Raw genomic sequence first — 19609 nt, 5'->3', positions numbered from 1 at the left:
TGATGACAATGCAACATCACTTCGTAATGTGTATTCTTTACACCATCTTTCAGCCCTTCGCAAGTCATCTAATATGTATATATATATATATCAAAATATATGTTAAAGCTTTCATAGATAAAACTAAGTCTCATTATAAGTACTAAGTTCAGGTGTCGTGAGTGGTCAGTAAAGCCCATCGCCGCATGCTTTGTATCCGGGCCGCACAGCTACTCGAGTAAGATTACTGCATCAGTAGCGAGTCACTGGCAGCACAATGTGTGAAACTTACCCTTACTTCATTCTAACACAACACAGCTAGCAAGAATGAAGTACCAATTTATCATCTTGGTGTGACTCAGTCCGAACTTGAACCCGATACCTACAAACAGAGGGTGCACATGCTAACCACTAGGCCAGACAATCGGTATAAAAATGCAGATAATTCAACTGAACAGCAGTGGACACTGGAGAATGTGCAAAATAATGGTAAATCAAGCATTTTAACACAATTTGCTATTTTATAGAAAGCATCAGAACATAGAGTTCGAAAATTAAACTTCAGTCATATAACATGTAGGCCTACCGGTAATATATTGAGATGTAGCCCACCTGTTTCATAAAGAATAGTTACACTGTATTCTGCTCAATCACTTTTAAGGGTGGCCATTGATTCCAACAAACCTTTGTAGCGCAATTTCGATGCACAAGGTGGCCATTTTGACAAATGTTTTTTATGGTTTGACCAAAGTGAACATATTACTTCCACAGGCATGTTCCGCTCTTTACAAAATTGCACAACTTGGTACCGGTACATTGCATTAGTAATTATATAACTAAAACCTACAGAAAGTTCTGATATAAACTGAAACACAATATGATGTAAAGAAGTGGTTGTCAAAAGCCGGTCCGCAGAAGATCTTATACTTTCTGCAAAGCTTATTTTAATATGGAGTCATTAGCATATTGTCAAATTGTGATCGTACTGTGAAACATGCACAGCTGTAAAACTGACATGTCTCTATGTAAAATTGTTTGATAATATAGGTGAACTTTTTGATGACCTAATTCTGTGCTGTTAATGATATTTTTGTGACAAATTGTGCGTAGTTTTCAAAAAATTTTGCAACACAGAAATACATAACCAAATGGGGAATTTTGTCCTTGATTTTGAAAAATTTCAAAGTCGTTGGTGACGAAAATCTAGAATTAGATAAATTTGAAGTTCCAGGATAGTCAAAGCCTGCAATAGAAATTTGCCAGAACCGGAGTTTGAGAAAGCAAAGATCTAAGTCATATATATATTTTTATTTGAGGAAAAAACTTGACGTTGTCCAGTGTAATAATTGTATGCACTGGCAAGTAAACACAGTGCAAACACACGCCATGTAGCTGACAACTGTTGAACTTCAAATATCACTACTTTTTGTTAAAATATATGCTCTTAAGATCTAAATCAAATATAAGCACTTTTTGTAGTATTAATAGTTTACCCTGAAGAATATATCTGAGTCAACTGAAACAAACCTTACCTGAGTTTCATTATGTGCGCTACTTGCGTTTTCCTGCACTAAGCTGCCAGCTATGAAGCTAATGCAATGTGCAAAACTGCAAATGTCAGCCAATACAAATGTCGTCACGCCGTCAGCTTTGAAGCTAATTAATGCAAATGTCCTCCATTGGGGTTTTCGCGCGTTTTTTACTATCGCACGTCACAGACAAAGTAGCTTCTGATTGGCTCGAGACACTAACAATGGCGGACATTTTTTTTAATTTTCTCAATCGAGATGGGACAAGCGCAATCTAGTTGTTATAAGATGTCTATGGTTAAAGTGCTTACCTACGAACACATGGTAAAGGGAACTGTGGTACAATTATTCAGCTCAGTGTTGTCATATTTTGTTTCAAAATTAAAATAAAAAAAACGAAAACAAAAATGAACCGAGCACGCAAAAATTGCGAGATGAAACTACAGCCTTGATTTGCGAATTAGTGTTTTTGTTCAGAATTAGTGATCCTCATAGTGATGCATGATTTAGAAAAACGTTTCAATTTTTTTTTTTTCCTTAAAACAATAATGTAAAAAAATTGAGATATTACCGTAGTACATCCGCAAATAATGACGTTGGCCCAACGTTTTGTACAACTGCACACCAACATTAGCAAGACCGACTTTCTAATTCTAAGTTTTTTTGCATTTTCATTGTCCCATTACAATTGTAAAAGGAATACAATAAAGCAAACTTAAATAATTCTTCGTAGGTATTATCAATTAAAATATTTCCAAAGTTGGCAAAGTTGGCAAAACTACACTACCCTCAGCCAACCCGAACAACCGTCAGCCAACGTTGGGCCAAAGAAAAATGTTTACTGGGTAGTGACAGTTTTCAGTGGTGTACGCGTTGCACCCCCTCGTTTTCGGTAGCCGTGGGCTAATTTTTACAGAAATACACTTTTTGAAAAGAAGTTCAAGTGTGTGTTTCTTCGGTCATTATATGTAGACGAAAGGATCCGGGAACTTTAAGTTACAATTTTCCCACGAAGAAATTATGGTTTACCGCTGTGACCAACGGCAATGAAAGCTACATTTGTAAATACTCTACAACCATCACAAACCTATCCACACGACATAAAAATACAAACACATTTAAGCAGTCAGGCAAACACTGCCGGAGCAGCAAAATCAAAGATTGAGTAAAACCCTACACATGTTGTGGGACATCACAAGCTCTGCTACTTTGCTGATATCTTCTTAGCACTCATCTATGAGCACTGGCACTAAATTTGTCACGAGAATATTTCATATGAAAGTTTTCCGTTGGTCATTGAGTTTTATAACTTTCTCTAAATTGAGTTTTATAACTTTCTTTAGATTGTGTAAACGTAGCCTAGTGACAAAAACGACTTTACACAATTATTTCAAGTTCAATGAATAAAAGACATTCACTTACCAGGTTTTCATAAACATTGTCGTAAGTCATTCCTATTGTTTCATTTTGATCATTTCTAAAACTTCTTTCGGCCATAAAATCTCAATTGAATTCAATTTTTTATATTTTCGATGCAAGCAGCGAAAATTCCTCTTAGCGCTGTTCACATAAACATTGTGCTTTCGGCTCTCCACGTAATTGTGTATTGCGCACAACCGCCATGTTTGAACAGTCGAAGTGAATCGAGTGACGTCATAATCCCTTTAGCAAAGGATTAAGTCATGGCCTTTGTCTTCCTTCATCAGAAAAACCAAGTTCTTCTGCTAAATTGCATCTCCTCACGTTGATATAACACATCGCCGCATTCTAAAGCTTTGTTGCCTATTTCACTTCAACGCGTCATATTGCCCAGTCAAAGTTTAAGTAGTGACGTCATAATGGAGTTTTCACAACAATTATTGTGCCTGCAGTATTGTTCTATGCACCGCGGGAGAAGAAAAAACGATTCGCCGGATCGTTGAAAGTAAAAGTAGCGATCGTTTTGTGAAATTTCGCTTCAAGAAATTGAGGAGAGATTTCGACGCAACATGACTGCTCCTGAAGCTGGCCTATTGTGCAAGCTTTGCTACATTTAAAGTAAAGACGCCCTTTTGTTGGCGACACGAGAATCTCATCCACGTGGTCAAAATCAGACAGTGAGCGAGACTGCTCTCAGAACACAATCAATAAGTGATAACGCATCAATCGATTTTTTTACATTGATTCAGCGTCTGCAGACAGGTCAGCAGCGCGGCGGCAGTGCAGCCGCAACTCCAATGATCACATGATCACCACAATCATGCTGCTGTGTCGAGCGCAATCAAACATCAACAAGTGAATTCGATTAAGCTTACAAGTTGTTTTAAATTTTCTTGAACTGCACGCAAATTTTGAGGTTAGTCCTGAAAAAATGTTTTCAAAAACATTACAACACATTTTAGTATAGTTAAACTTGAAAATTAAAAAAGCTTTTGTTGAACACAAGAAAAAAATGAAGACCTGGCAACTTGAATTAGCAACCACGTTTTTAAGTTTATCGCTTGTTAGTTACCTTACCAACGTCTGCAGACGTTGAATCAATGTAAAAAGAACGGATTATGCTAGTTGGGCATTGGAGGCGCCAAAGAACTTTCTGGAAGTGCCCTCTGAATCACAAGACATTTATTGCACTAAATTATCTGAAGCAATTGAATATGAACAAACGATTTTTATCATGGCGTTGTTGCTACAAGAATACGGTATGCTAAAGAAACTGTGTTTTTCCGCTAAACCACATGAGTCATTTAGTTAAAGAGTCATTTTATTGTTGGCTATTAATATTTTCAAAGAATAAATCAAGTGAAACTGACATGAAGTAGCCAACGTTGCAATTGTTTATTTTGTAGAAACGTGTCAGGCTAATGGAAACTTTAAACTGTTTGGGTATCAAGCACGTTATCGCGTTCGCGTTTTGTTGCTCCTACCTTTTTCTAGACCTCTGCTTCGTTTGGCATAAACAAACTTGGCAAACTGTTGGCTACACCTCTGACCAACCCTGGTCTTAAATATTCATAGTACATTTGTACGATATCAGAAAATAATAACAGCATTGATAGCCTATTATAAAAATGTAAAATTGTAGCAAAATCATGGTATACATTTGCATAATTTTAAAGAAAACACCGAAATTGTCATGAATTGGCACAACGCTGGCAATGCTTCTGACCGATGTTAGCCAACCACACAACTGTGTTTTGAACCCAGCTAGAAATTTCACGTGTATTACACGTAGATTCTACGTACCTTGGGTCGTGTATTATACGTTAATTTTCACGTATAATACACGCATATGTGTCGACACTATTTCACGTGTATTACTCGTATATTTGGTGGTGGATTTCACGTGTTTTACACCCGCATTCCACCTAATTTCCTCGTATCTGACAACACTAATACACGTGTTTTCCACGTATATTTGGTGGTGGATTTTACGTGTTTTACACCCGCATTCTACTTAATTTCCGCGTATCTGACAACACTAATACACGTGTTTTCCACGTATATTTGGTGGTGGATCTTACGTGTTTTACACTCGCATTACACCTAATTTCCTCGTATCTGACACGTAGATTCTACGTTCCTTGGATCGTGTATTTTAGGTTAATTTTCACGTATAATACACGTATAAGTGTCGACACTATTTCACGTGTATTACACGTAGATTTGGTGGTGGATTTTATGTGGTTTTACACCCACATTCTACTTAATTTCCGCGTATCTGAAATCAACAATTTAATACATTTGTATTTGTAATCTACAAAACTTATGCGTATTGTGTGCCATTACTTTTATCAATTGCAGTATAAATCGTCCTTGTTAACTGCAGCTATCTATGTATTCAACTTCAAAAACTACACATCAAAGAACATGTATTTAAAATGCGAAAAACTCAACGGTTGTATTAGTGTTTGTACGTGAGGCCGTGATGGTAATGTTCGGTGTAGACGAGCCAGCCTACACGAGGTTGGAATGTCAGGTCAGCATTCAAATTGGCTCGCTTCCCCGTCCGGCTCGCAGAGTTGGTCCTGTTCCAACATGATCTTGTTTTCATTTTCCTTGTGTTTCTGAAAAACAAGAACAGTGTAAACACTAGCAGCGTACTCGGGAGGATAAAAATGCGTTAGGCAAATAAATAAAAACTTAGGCTTAAATGAAAATTCCTTAATCGCTGATAAACGTTCTTATATTTACCTGTAGACCCTTTGGAGCATTTTTTAAAAAATCCGTGATTGCACCATCAAGTTGGTGTAGTTTTCCATCTTTGTTTAGTGTAAGCCAACATTCTGAAAAAGAAAAGGTATTCATTAATCTTTCTTTTTATCTTTAAAACCATTAGGTAAAGTATGTTTATGACGTACCGCGCCGTAAAAATAAAAAAATGAATGAATTTGACATACTTTAGTATATCACAGTATATCTCTTTAGCTATTTAGAAGTTGTATTTCAATCAAACAATATAATATAAAATAATTAAGGAGCGCTCACAATTATTGTCAACAGCTAATGGTTGACACTTTACAGCAGGGCTACTCTACTGGCGGATCGCGGTCCGAATTCGGACCTTCTGGGTGTTGATGGTGAACCTTAAGCTTTTGGAAGAATAACCTCATTGCCAAGTTTCAGGGCTTTTTTAAACAGATTTCTACTGGGAGGAAGCAATTTTTACTGAGATTATCCTAGTTGCTGAGGGGCTGCGACATCCAGACTCCCCAACACTTTCTCAGAAATCCAATGCGAGTTACATTTTACCTCAAAAAGTGGTTTGGTACAGATAATTTAACTTTCGTGGTTGCGTGGAAAAGAACTTATTTACCGGACTGCTAAAAATGTTCAACTTGTCAACCTGGAACATTGTTAACATTAGTTGAGTAACCCTGCTCTACAGAATTGAAATTGTTGGGAAAATAATGTGGTTGATGTCAATTGTGAACACTCCCATAACAGGAAAAGGTAACGAAATTGCTAACGTGATGGCTTACTTGTGATAACGGAGTAAATAGAAAGGGGTTGTAGGGCGTTTTTCCCTTTCTTCCCCTTCAAACTATATTGGGACCAAAGTTCGCTTGTCCCAATCTTCCTCAACATCAAGCGTAGACAACTTGCTGGATTTCTTCCTCCGAGCGCACAGAGAAAAGTAGTCTACAAATAAAAGTTATAAAGCTTTGGTACAGAGTTTGCTTTGTTAAACCAGAGAAATAAAACAGAGTAATCTTAGCGGGTTTAACATAATGTATTACACACAAAAATATAACATAATTAAAATAAACTCAAACGTTTTCGACACGTACGTGTGTCCTCATCAGGAATTACTAAAATCTGCAATGTTCTGATCTTCTTCGTCGTATGAGCTGTCCTCTTCCGGACTATATGTTTGGGCATGATGTCATCAGCCATTCGACAGTCTCGTCATCCAGGGTCTTCAGTCCAAGCGTTCCATGTGGTGGTTGATGGATTGGGCAGCCATGGACGACATGGTCTACTGTCTGGTGAGGACACACGTACGTGTCGAAAACGTTAGAGTTTATTTTAATTATGTTATATTTTTGTGTGTAATACATTACGTTAAACCCGCTAAGGCTACTCTGTTTTATTTCTCCATGGTTTAAATAAAAATTAGTGATAATTAAAGCAGATGATGTCGAAGAAAAAACATAGCCGAAGTAAAGTACTTCAAAATATAATGTCTGCATACCAAGTTCTTTTTGAAATCTTGACTATTGTCCAACTTGCCACAAAACTCTTCAAAGTTTAGGACATCACGAAATGGCGCCAGGTTTACATCTACAGGTTCAGGGTCTGCAACAGACGAAGTACTCAGCTTGTGCAAATATACCATCTGCGTTTGCTGGTTCTCCAATATGTTGATCAGCTTTGCACTTAAAAATTTTAGGTCCATTTCAATTTTGTCAAGCCTTCTCGTCGTTGTGGCTTCAAATGCTGTAAAATTTTTGCGATGAGCTATGCGGTCAAAACTTTAACAGTTTGAAATCAATTACAATCAAGTACTTGTATTGAGTAGCCTACAACTGTGCTGGGTACATTGTACAAGAAAAAGGTATCAAGTAGCACTGTATTCTAATCACGCTCAAGAATAGCATACCACTCACCAGTTAGTGCAAGAGATGGTTCGTCGGTGATCAAATTCCGTCTATTATGTGACGACACAAGACTTCGCACTAAAAAAGTTATTAGTAGAATACAGTGGTGTAACCGGCTACAGTTGCTAATTAATTCTTCAATATTTTGAATAAAAATTATGTTACAAATCTCTTGCAACATTCCCAGATATGATTGATTGCATTTTATCCTTCTGAGTGGGAAAGCGTCTTGCACACTAATAATAGAGGACACTGCGTAGAACAACTTCTGCAGTCTGCACCCACCATGGAGTCGACTGTATAACTGTTTCCAAATGGATTTATAACTAATGTGACTGGAATTTAATGCTACCCATCACTCCTGATGGATTACTGGGTAGAGGTTATCGTTGTAAAGTTCGTTGCCCAAGGAAACAATCTGGTGTTGGAAGGTTTTGAACTCGACACCTCTCGATTCCAAAGCCAGCACGTTAACGCTACACCAAAGTTGTCAGCTCATGTTAATACCATACTGCTATACAGATTAGAATAGGCTTGGCTATAACCATGTAGAAAATATTGTCATCTCAACCACAATACACATACATGCAAATACATACATGGCAATTCAGATGGAGCGTGACGTATCTTTCCAGTACTCGATCCTGGCTTGCCTGGTGTAAATAAGAAAAAAACTTATTTAATTGACATGTTTCAACTTTGCAGAGATTGGTAGGAAATTATGAAAAATTACTGTACTTGATGGAGTACAGTCTTCATATTGTGGCGGTATCGGTAAAGAAAATGAAGAGTTCAATGTAAGCCTCTTTGTCTGATGTCCTTCATCATCATCGCTATCTAAACAAAAAATGAAGTTTACCGTAAACTTCAAATTACAACGAACATGTTTTCTGTGTAGTACCTAGCATTAAAAAATCCGTCTGCCACTATTGGGACAATCTATTTCGGAGAATTCGACTCGGTGAAATCGACAGCCATTTTTGAAGATTTCTAAAATCCCACAGCGGCATATGTATATTGAAAGGAATTAGTTTATAATAGAGGTTATTTACCAAAAAGTCTCAGCCAGAAACAAAAAAAAAACAGTTGTCAAACGACGTTTCATGATTAACAACAGAGGTTAATAAAATAAGTCTCAGCGAAAAAAAGCAATCTGGGCAGAAACAGATCCAACACTGACTGCAACGCAGTGTTCTATATAGATAAGACAGCAGTGCCACTGTGCCAGTCTATGATATTTCAGTAATCAACGTAGGTACTAGGTAGCACAGTTAAGACTGACTGAGGGAGGGCCGCTAAAACCAATTACCCTCTTCCATTAATAATATCTACTTGTTTAAGCACAGGTATATGGTCAAACAAAGGGTGTACTGTAAGATTGTACATGTACTGTCACGGAATTGTTTTCAGCGTCTCTCCCTCAGCCAGTATCAACTTACTGTGCTAAGTACGTTGACCACTCTCTGTATATATGGAACTGTGTAGCTTAAAGTTTTCGGGTAATAACACAAAACAGCTTTGCGCCATATTTATACATGTACAATCACTAAAGTAAGATCGCAAGAGTCTGTTTCCCTCTATGAGGGTTCGTCGGGAGGTACTTACTGACGAACTCTCGTAGGGGGAACAGACTGTTGAGTGTTGATATCTACATTAAATTTAAAATTAAATATAGAACTACATTCAATAAATTTTTCTTAACTATTTAATCAATTGTTTATCATCAACCTTCAGAGTCAGAAGAACTTAGGACTTCTACTCTTCTCTTCCTACGCTTTCTGATGGTCAGATCTTCTTCTTCCAAGTTCGAAGTGTATTCTGCTTGCTCTGACATCGCCAAAGCAATTTTATAGTCATCTGAAAAATAAACAGCTAGACTAAACTAAATATAGTTATCAGGTTATCAATAATTTACTTCATGCAAAAGTTATCAATACTTGTCATAAAGAAATTGACTACAAAACGTTCTTCTTGCCATAAACACAAAATTTGTAGCAATATAAAAATATATTATTTCTTACCATTACACCCAGGACTCTTATTGCATACAATGTCCATTTCTCCTTATCCACAATTAAGCATTTTTTAACGTGGTAGCTTGCTCTAAATGGTGGCCAATAACAATGACCTAAATTGGTAGTCTGCAAAGTAAATAGCAATTAATACCAGCAGTCAGTACGCCATTTATAAACTAGTTAAGTGAATTTGGTATACTGTACTAGCTTAAAAATACACAAGATCAACACCTGTCAAAAAGTGGAATTGGTTTTACTATGTTGTTGAACAAAGACACAAAACTGGATAAAATAAATTTTCAAACAATTTACCAATGTTTGCTTTGCAGCCAAATTAACCACTAAGCCAATGTCGTCCATCAACTTAATAATGGTGCTCACCTCATTTATAACTGTCCATGGACTTGGTACAACCTGAACAGCATTTTCCCCTGTAAACTCAACAATTGCATATTTTGCCATTTCTTGACACTAAGTGATTACTTTCCTGAAATGAAAATTCAAAACAGATTGACAATTATTAGGAAGGCAAGAGCTTACCCTTCTCTCAAGTTTTACAGGCATGGTACGACATTTGTGTCATTTAGGGCGATTTTTTATCACTAAAGGTACTTATTTTAGTTGTACCAATTAACAAAAGAAATGTAGAACCAAAATTTCATGGTTGTGGGGTAAGTTATAAAGTTACCAAAAGTTAACTTTTGTGTTTTTAGGTTACTTTTTATTTGTTTAGTCACTTTATTTTGCATACTTTTTTGCCTAATTCCCCTTTTTATTTATCTTGCATTGCTACTGGAGAGATGAATTTATAATACATTCTATGTAATGCCAAGACTTTTAATATATCTTCTACTATGATACGGAGTTTAGGTTTGCACGAGCCCATGCATGTTCGTATTGCTAGTACTGTATTCCCAAAAACTCGTAAATGTGAAGTAATTTTTTGGGGTGAAACAAATTGTGTTAACTTGATTGACAGAAACTTTCTGCCAGAGAAAGTAAAACATTACATATAATATGTATAATTTGAATTTGTATTATATATAATTATGATTTTAGTACAAATTGAAATAAATTTACATGCTTTTTTATGTTGAATTGCTGCCATTTCTTTCGCTTTCTTGTTTATGTTGAGTAAAGTTACATTTTGGTTACTTTTTCCCAAATTCAAAGTCACTATTTTGAGTTTTTACGTTACAAAAAAAAACCGCCTTAAACTTATATATATACGAAAAATATACGAAGCATAGTAACATATTTTTATGCAAGCACTTTGGTCAATTCTTTTATAATATTTATAATACAAGGCAAACGCATGACACAGACAGTACTAAGCTGATAATTTGAGTCATACTTCACACTGGGGTCCACGTCTTTTAGGTGCAGGCAGTTAGGCACCGGTCAAATTAAGGCACGCACACTGTTGCGTCAAGATATTTAGGTGCAGAGCACTGTGGCGCCTGTTCATTTAGGTGCTATTCCTAATAAAGTCTGCAGATTGTATCAGCTCAACTTTGGCAAAACCTAGTCGAGGTTGTGATGGAAAACCAAATTACTCTTCACTCAAGCCTACCACCCGCTTGAATATAGGCTACGATACATTTTTTACTTCTTCATTTTTTTACATTTTTTTATTTTTTTTATTTTTTCATTTTTTTACATTTTTTTTTTGATGCATTTTTTTATTTTTTATTTTTTCGAGGTTGTGATGGAAAACCAAATTACTCTTCACTCAAGCCTACCACCCGCTTGAATATAGGCTACGATATATTTTTTACTGATGTGTAGTGTAGGACTTAGCTAAAAGTGAACTCAGTCATGTTCGGAAACTTGAATAATTTATTGATACAGTATTCGCCGACACAAACCTGGACTAACAACAAATAAATGCACACACATTAACAAAACAACATATTTTTCTGTTCAATATAACATTTAATGTGAAAAGCATTGCGCTACTTGCCAAGCTGATACAATCTGCAGACTTTATTAGCCTACTACATAATTTTTCATTCAGGCACGTTTTAAACCTTTCAAGGTTTTGCCACCTTTTCCCGTTCATTAACGTGCTGGTAGGTCTATATCGATTTTTGTAGTTAGTATCTTTTTCGTTCCGGATGCGTTAATGACGAAAAATAAAATGATTGCTGTGACCGTGTTTGCCAAACGAATCATTACATTTTTGCTCTCAACAAAGTTAGTTAACAACAAGTTAGTTACAATGCTTCTTTTAAAAAAATGGTAATGGTATGTAAATGTAATGCAACTCAAATTAAAAATTGACTACAAAAATGCACTTCGAGTCAAAATTTAGTTAAAAAAAGAACGCTTCCGGGTAGTATCGAACTCAGTTCCTCTAGAATAGGAGCCGACGACGTATCCCACGCGCCACAAATTGAGTTGGATAAAATGGTTGGATTAGAACTTCTATAGGCTACGCGCTTCTCGTCTTTTGCTTTGAAAGAGAAAAAGAAAAAAGTGACTGTATAATGACGGTCAAATAGTGTTTCAGATTCAAAGACCGGCGCCGGTCGAATAGCCACTGCCTTACTTTTTTGTGCGTTGAATCCGATATTCGGTACTTTTCTGTAAAGTTTACAAATAAACAATGTAAAATATTAACCGAATTCCACAATTTTGTTAGGCAGACTTTGAAATTCTATTGAGAGGAGCGATTTGCGGGGAAACCCTGGTTGATCGCATTCAACTCGAACCCTGCATTCTTTTTTTTAGGCTAGGTCCAGGCGCTCATGCAGTTTGTTAGAAAGGGTCGTAATTGTTAAAGCATGCCGATTCACTTCTTTGAATTTTTTTCAATTTATTACAATTTGCCTTGAGCATTCAGAAAGAGTGGTGGAATAATTTTTTTTTTAATATTGATTACTACATTCTTTACTCTTTACTTTTTTTTCTAGTATTGAAATCGCTTAATCAGTCTTCGAAATTAGCATATTTTTACTTCGGCAAAAACGTTGCCGAGGCCAAACGGCGAAAGTTGAAATTGCCTCGGCAATTGCTGTGAACGTTTATCACGAAAAAATTGTAGGCTACCACAACATGTAAAACGAGAAGCGAAAAATATAATAGAGTAGTCTATCAAGACCGCATTGTTTGATTTGTTGTGATGTAATAATACCAAAAGTAGCGATAAAACGAGCAACGCGATACCCACGCTGTTACGATAATTCATGTTAAATAACTCATGGGGGGGAAGTATGTTAATTTTGGGTTGATTCAACGTTCGAGTCAGCACAAATCGATTTAATTTTCCCGACCGGTTGTATTGCGTAACAACAACGCCCAATAAGAAATGACGACGACGACGTCATTTCTTAAGACGCTTGAAGCTTAAGCTTGAAGACGCAAAACTGCCCGTTCATGAACGCGCGATGTCATATGATCGGAAGCATTACTTTTCTTTACTGCCGAAGTACCATTTATCCAATTCCATACTACTTTTTTATCTGGGCCCCGTAGCTTTTCTAATTCCGATTTGTTTCCGTCATAAAATTCTTTACAAATTTTGCAAAATACTACACTAACTTTTCCTTCTGTCCCCTCTGTTTCATGGGTGCAACCTAGTTCGTACCCTGAACAGTTCGGACCCTCAGTTCGTACCCTGAAAAGATCGAGAGAAAAAATTAAAAAAAGCCGAAGTCGCTGATCGCAGTTTAATAGCACAAAGCCGAAGTCGCTGATCGGAGTTTCCGCAAACAAACTCGAGGGCTAGGGTTAGCGGAAACCGCGGAACTGCGGAAAAATATTTGCGGAAACTGCGATTAGCGAGGGTTAGAGCAGAGCATAGATTACTCGATGATTAGAGTTAAGGTTAGCCGAAACTGCGGTTAGCAAAACTGCTGAAAAATGTTTGCGGAAACTGCGATCAGCGAGGGTTAGGGTTAGAGCATAGATTGCTCTATAGTTAGGGTAAAGGTTAGCGAAAACTGTGGAAAAATGTTTGCGGAAACTGCAATCAGCGAGGGTTAGGGTTAGAGCATAGATTGCTCTATAGTTAGGGTTAGGGTAAAGGTTAGCGGAAACTGCGGAAAAATGTTTTCGGAAACTGCGATCAGCGAGGGTTAGGGTTAGAGCATAAATTAATCTATGGTTAGAGTTAGGGTAAAGGTTAGCGAAAACTGCGGTTAGCGGAATCTACGGAAAATGTTTGCGGAAACTGCGATCACCGAGGGTTAGAGCATAGATTAGCCTATGGTTAAGGTTAGCGGAAACTGCGATCAGCGACTTCGGCTTTGTGCTATCTTTCTCTCGATCTTTTCAGGGGGAAAATTTTAAAATGTTTGCGGAAACTGCGATCAGCGACTTCCGCTTTTTTTAATTTTTTCTTTCGATCTTTTTAGGGTACGAACTGAGGGTCCGAACTGTTCAGGGTACGAACTAGGTTGCATCCCTGTTTCATAACCTATAGCAGGTAAATTCCATATTTTAACTGTATCTACTCTTCCTTTATCATGATTTATATTGGCAATGACACTGGACAAGAACAAGCATTCGATGAAAGAATAACTTATTGCGTACCGTAATAATTAAGCCAGTATTTATAAGGTTGCAAACTTTTTTTATGGTTCACATGAGCATTGTCAGCGTATAAAATTGCACCTGTTGTTGTTAAAAATGTTACGCAACCAGACATCTATCACAAACCGCAATTAGTAACCAAGCTCACTCTAAAGGTTAACGCGTTAACCTATTACTTACATGTATTCTACGTCTGTTGATGTTGTGTGGTTCGTTGTGAAAGCGGTGCGATCATTTCTGATACAGCTGGACGAGATAACGGAAGGCGAAGCGCAATAAGGAGTAAATGCTTACAATAATTTGACGTCTACTGGTGTTGAATCAATGCAAATAGGGTGATATTTCTATAAGCGCTGGCGAAGTAGAAAGTAACCCAAATAAAAACATTAAGCAATAGTAAGATTGAATCAATCTCCTAGTCTGGTTTGGTCTGAGAAAATTAGGGTTATTTTTGTAATCTTGTGGTCCTTACACGCGCTCGTGTGGCCTCGGCATTTTTACTGCCGAGGCTAATGTGCCATTCATGCATCTGCCTCGGCAATCACCTCGGCAATTGCCGATTGCTGAGGCTAATTTCGAAGACTGGTTAATTCTTTACTTTTTTTGGCACTATTAAATATCGGAATATTCTTTACTTTTTCACTATCGACATCATACGGTTTATATAATCATACGGCAGAGCAGACCAATTGTACTAAAATGTGCAGGCAGTGCACACCATTCCTTGTTATGCCCTACCATGACATGTCCTACGGTATGTCCTGTCATGCCCTGCCTACACATTTTAGTACCTGTACAACCAGAGCAGACACTAGCCAAGCACCACTTTGAACTGTCAATTTACATAAAACATATTATTACTCGGAAATATCTACGGTAGGCTAAAGTACAACTCCAAATCACTGGCGATGTAGATTCGCCATTTTAGTTAAGATGGAGCTTTACAGTACGTACCGTACTGATAAGGTGAATTACATTACTAACCACGCGCTGTAAACCAGAAAGATTTTTGAATCTACGATAATAATCCTTATTTCAATCAAGATTTATACCAAACATTCTTACCTTTCAACACGGTACCGTACCGCCTACCAGTGCTGCAACCCGCAGGGCAGCAACGCAATCTGTACAAGCAAGTAAGCAACTGAGAACTGATTACTGAAGCAAGTTGATTAGTTAAATCAACAAATTGGGTTGCCAGACCCACAATAATTCTGTAGCAAAACTGTTGTCGCAAAATCGCCGAACGCAGTGAAAACTCGCAAACTTTAGACATTACAAGGATTTCAAGTCTTTTGGTTAAATGTTTAACTCAGTCCGTCATCAGATGAAAAAAAAATTCGCGACTTTGATACAAAACTACAGAAATTCTGCGGAAAAATCAGGTCTAGTCAATCACTGGGTGACAAGGGTGACTAAAAAAAGGGTCAGCAGATGAGTCAACGTCATACTTTTAATCTAGCCTGGTGGCTAGGCAGTTCTAGTGTCAATTTTCCCCGGACATTTAAGCACATTTTAACATATTGACTAATCGCCAAAAGAACTTAAAGCCCAATCAGTTTTCAAAATTTGCCAAAAAAGAGCCAAATTGCCGAACCATAAATTTGAAGCCAAACGTCTTCAAAAATCGCAAGATTTTTGGATTTTGGCGATAAATTTTCAACATGGCAACCTTTCAACTTTATTTTTATTCAAACCTTATATCTGGTAAACTGGCTGTAGTGAAAGACATTATTTTGGAGGGGAGTCAGGGGGCATGTTACAATTCTCAAGATTTCTATGCTGTGCTGTTGTACCATATCCCAATGAGTTGCACAGACCCAGATTAGATTTTTGCATTTTTATGGTTTAATTTATAACTTCTACAAATACAAGTAATCCTCAACAAGTTACTGTATATTGTCAGGAACTTTATTTTATGCTATTTTTACTGTTTGAACGTAATTGTTTAATATCAGTAAGCGAGACCACTTAAATTTACAGTAAGAACTATCGTTAAAACATCACATTAATTTGCGACTATAAAATGTCATGAAGTTTCCTTTTTCACATAACGTAATAAAAACGTGTAAAGACACCTACAAAAACACATAATCTAACTTATATCCTAAACAATGCGGAGGAGCGTGGTTGATACCAATCTACTTGAGTGGAGAATTCTTTTTGTTTATACCGTCCTTGGGAGGTAGTTTTACCTAACATAGATTAAAAATTGCCCAAATGAACGAAAGAGCTTCAACACGTTTAATATACGTGGAAAACACGTGTTACTTTTCAACAGATGGAAACGTGCAATACACGTGGAAACAACATATAATCAACATACCAAAAAATTCCGGTAAAACATCCTTCTGCTCGGGTGAACATTTTTTCTCTTTTGTATGCCCTCTTCTTGGTGTGATTTTACCTTATATACCTTAAAAATTAGTCAAATAATCATAGGATTTTGAACACGTGTAATATACGTGGAAAACACGTGTTATTTTTGCAAGAGTTACATTCACAAAATAATCCCTGATAAAACTTCTAGAATCATATTTACACACTAATCATACTAAATGATAGCTAAAATATGTCTCTAAAAAAATGTTTTTTAAACAAGTGAATTTTTGTTGGTGTACACAAACTCCTTAATAACACCTGAATTCTACCTAAGATACCATACTACCTAAAATCAACCAAAAATCAACGTGTAATATACGTAGCTTTCTAGCTGGGAAGCAATACCACATGAAAAGAGGTTTGTGTTAGTAATTTTAAAGATTAAAACAAATAAACCTGAAATAAAATCTTTGAGACCTTTTTGAACGCATAATAAGAAATATGCTATTGAAATTGATGGCGTATTGTTGGCAACATGTTGGACATAATTGCCAATCTTGTGCCCTCACATCCAGCATATAGCCGACGTTGCAATTGTTTATTTTGTGGAAACGTGTCGGGCTAATGGAAAGTTTAAACTGTTTGGGTATCAAGCATGTTATCGCGTTCGCGTTTTATTGCTCCTGCCTTTTTCTAGACCTCTGCTTCGTTTGGCATAAACAAACTGAAATGAAACTACTTTGTTGGCAAACTGTTGGCCACCCTTCTGACCAACGCTGGTCTTAAATATTCATAGTATACTTGTGCGGTATCAGAAAATAATAACAGCATTGATAGCCTATTATTAAAATTTAAAATTGTAGCAAAATGATGGTATACATTTGCATAATTTTAAAGAAAACACCGAAATTGTTATGAATTGGCACAACGCTGGCAATGCTTCTGACCGATGTTAGCCAATCACACAACTGTGTTTTGAAGCAATAGCACCTGAAAAGAGGTTCGTGTTAGTATTTTTAAAGTTAAAAACAAATAAACCTGAAATAAAATCTTTAAGACCTTTTTGAATGCATAATAAGAAGTATTGAAATTGTTGGCGTAATGTTGGCAATGTTGGCAACATGTTGGACAAAATTGCCAGCCTTGTGCCAACATACCCAGCATATAGCCAACGCTGGCCCAGCAATCAATGTTTGCTGGGTATCGTTGTTAGGGCCACACTGACGACAGTTGTTTGCATGAACGCAATCCCTAACCATATGCTGGCGCAAACAATTCAAGCATTTGCCAGCTTTCACAATGACATCTCTCCGATCTTTAGGTGTCAAGCGCAAAAATTCTTTACAATTAGACAAAAAATGATATTCAACTTGACCACGTGACGAACAATAAAAACATGCCGGTATGTCTCTACGTCTGGCCACACCACCGCACGGTGCGTCAACTGCAGTCGAGTACTGCGAACTCCCTGAAATCACATTATCATGGGGTTTTACCGACGTCTGCCTAACCGGACATGAAGGCAATTTTCCTTTGCCAAACTTTTTCAAATGCTGCGACTCACCAGAATCGCCCATTAGCATAATGCTAAAATCAGTCGACTTGCGCGTTTCCTCCCGTACTACAAATTCAAACAAACTCTGAAAAGTAGGCTCATCAGTACCACCATACTGATCACCTAAAAAGTCAAGATAACGCTGCTTAGCGTCAAACGGGAGTCGCTTAGCCAAATCCAAAACAAAACGTCCTTCCAATTTGTCACGCTGACCATAAGCTTGCGCGTAAAGCAGACACTGCGACAATTCATCTTTAAACTCTTTCAGATCACTGGAAGAGGTCGAAGTCAATTTGCTATCATAGCGATACTTTCTAATTTCCGGTTCGGCGAAAAGACCTCCACGAACCCCAAAACGCTGGGACAAGCGAGCTAACGACATTTCTATCCTGTCTTCTTCTGACAAGCCAGGAGTGTCGGAAACCAAATTAGCAATCGTTTGCGCAGCTGTTCTAACACAAGCTGCTTGTAACAAAGTCAAACGAGTTCCTTTAAAAGGCGAAGCTGCCATTAAGACCGTAATACGATTTTTAAAGAAGATAAATGGCATATTATTACCATCGTAACCAATCAAGGCCGCCTTATCGAAAAACGTCCTACTATTTTGGTATTCAAAAAAGCAATCCTGTTGTTGAGAACTCGATTTAGCGGGAGAAGACAAACTATATCCCTTAAGGGGCTGAGGGGGCTCAGTCACATGCACAGCCCGATCACGATCCTCACAAACGTTAAAATCAGAAGACGCGATTCGCCTCTCACAACCACCCAAATTACGTGTAGCTGGGCGATCAAAAACTAGCGGCGCAGAAAACTGTGAAGGGGGCAAAACATTACTGCTATCAGCGGCCCCGTGACCTGTACGCTCTGGGGGAAGAGTTCGACTAAAATTCGCAGGCTTTGGTTTTAGATCCTTCAGAAGATCCTTAGCTGCGGCCCCGAGACCTCCTGAAACAGTTTGAAAACGTGTGGATTGCACTGGTCCACTTACAGATTGAACAGGCGTTTGGAAAAGGTTATGTAAATTAAACTGCGATTGATGTTCACTTCTGGAATGCCTAGAAGATCCCTTCTTAGAGCTACGACGGGAGCCCACCTCTGATCGATATTCAGCTAAAGCTACCTCTTTACGTTGTTCAGCCCTCAACTGAGCGTCTTTGAGTGCGAACTCAGCAGCTCTCGCTTCGGCCTCAGCTCTCGCGGCAGCCTCAGCTCGTATGGCTTCAGCTCTGGCGGCGGCTTCAGCAGCTCTCGCTTCGGCCTCAGCTCTCGCGGTGGCCTCAGCAGCTCTCGCTTCGGCCTCGGCTTGTATCTGGAGCTCCTCTCGTCTTAGCTGCAGGTTAATTTGTGCAACTATCCGTGACGAGCTCTCAGACACCCTAGTGCTTACATTTGAGGCGCTATCTTCAGGATGTATGTCAGCATCCAACCTATCTGAGAACTCACTTTCTTTTTGTTCGAAGTTATTTTTTAACGAGTTAAATTCAGGATCTACCCTATCACGAAGTTCTGCCAAGATTGCAGAGTTAAAAATTTTACTCAAAAGAGCATGGAAATGCCGTAAATCCTTTTCCAAAGTAGAAAACTTAGATCTAAAAA

At 37.7% G+C, this 19609-nt stretch overlaps 1 protein-coding gene and 1 long non-coding RNA gene across 3 annotated transcripts; both read right to left on the bottom strand.

The window, feature by feature from the left end:
• Positions 1 to 40: 40 nt before the first annotated feature.
• On the bottom strand, positions 41 to 806 carry LOC145787998 (uncharacterized). The gene is made up of 3 exons (XR_014291469.1): positions 592 to 806; positions 272 to 361; positions 41 to 68 (listed from the first exon to the last, which is right to left on the bottom strand). It is a non-coding gene; the product is annotated as an uncharacterized LOC145787998 (long non-coding RNA).
• A 4533-nt stretch (positions 807 to 5339) lies between these two features.
• Positions 5340 to 15235, bottom strand: LOC145787673 (uncharacterized). 2 transcript variants are annotated; one of them, XM_082599468.1, is made up of 11 exons: positions 15202 to 15235; positions 9982 to 10087; positions 9607 to 9726; positions 9314 to 9442; positions 8324 to 8422; positions 8185 to 8238; positions 7595 to 7663; positions 7180 to 7424; positions 6467 to 6626; positions 5679 to 5770; positions 5340 to 5551 (listed from the first exon to the last, which is right to left on the bottom strand). In XM_082599468.1, the coding sequence occupies exons 3-11, from the start codon at positions 9641 to 9643 to the stop codon at positions 5465 to 5467; spliced, it is 972 nt and encodes a 323-aa protein (XP_082455594.1). In that variant the 5' UTR covers positions 9644 to 9726; positions 9982 to 10087; positions 15202 to 15235; the 3' UTR covers positions 5340 to 5464. The 2 variants fall into 2 exon arrangements, with proteins under 2 accessions (XP_082455594.1, XP_082455593.1); XM_082599467.1 differs by lacking the exon at positions 15202 to 15235 and having other exon boundaries at positions 9314 to 9457; positions 9982 to 11956.
• Between the last annotated feature and the right edge of the window lie 4374 nt (positions 15236 to 19609).

This window comes from Aplidium turbinatum, chromosome 18 (genome assembly GCF_918807975.1).
Source record: "Aplidium turbinatum chromosome 18, kaAplTurb1.1, whole genome shotgun sequence".
Classification (NCBI taxonomy): domain Eukaryota; kingdom Metazoa; phylum Chordata; class Ascidiacea; order Aplousobranchia; family Polyclinidae; genus Aplidium; species Aplidium turbinatum.
Note: the sequence above shows the minus strand (reverse complement) of the source record. Positions and strands in the feature narration are given on the sequence as shown.

Excerpts from the sequence above, each read along its gene's own strand:
- LOC145787673 (XM_082599467.1), bottom strand. The coding sequence starts at position 9,643 with ATGGACATTGTATGCAATAAGAGTCCTGGGTGTAATG. Across the intron at positions 9,458-9,606 it reads TAAGAGTCCTGGGTGTAATG|CTGTTTATTTTTCAGATGAC; the intron begins GTAAGAAATAAT and ends AGTTTAGTCTAG. Across the intron at positions 7,425-7,594 it reads ACCATCTCTTGCACTAACTG|CATTTGAAGCCACAACGACG; the intron begins GTGAGTGGTATG and ends AAAATTTTACAG.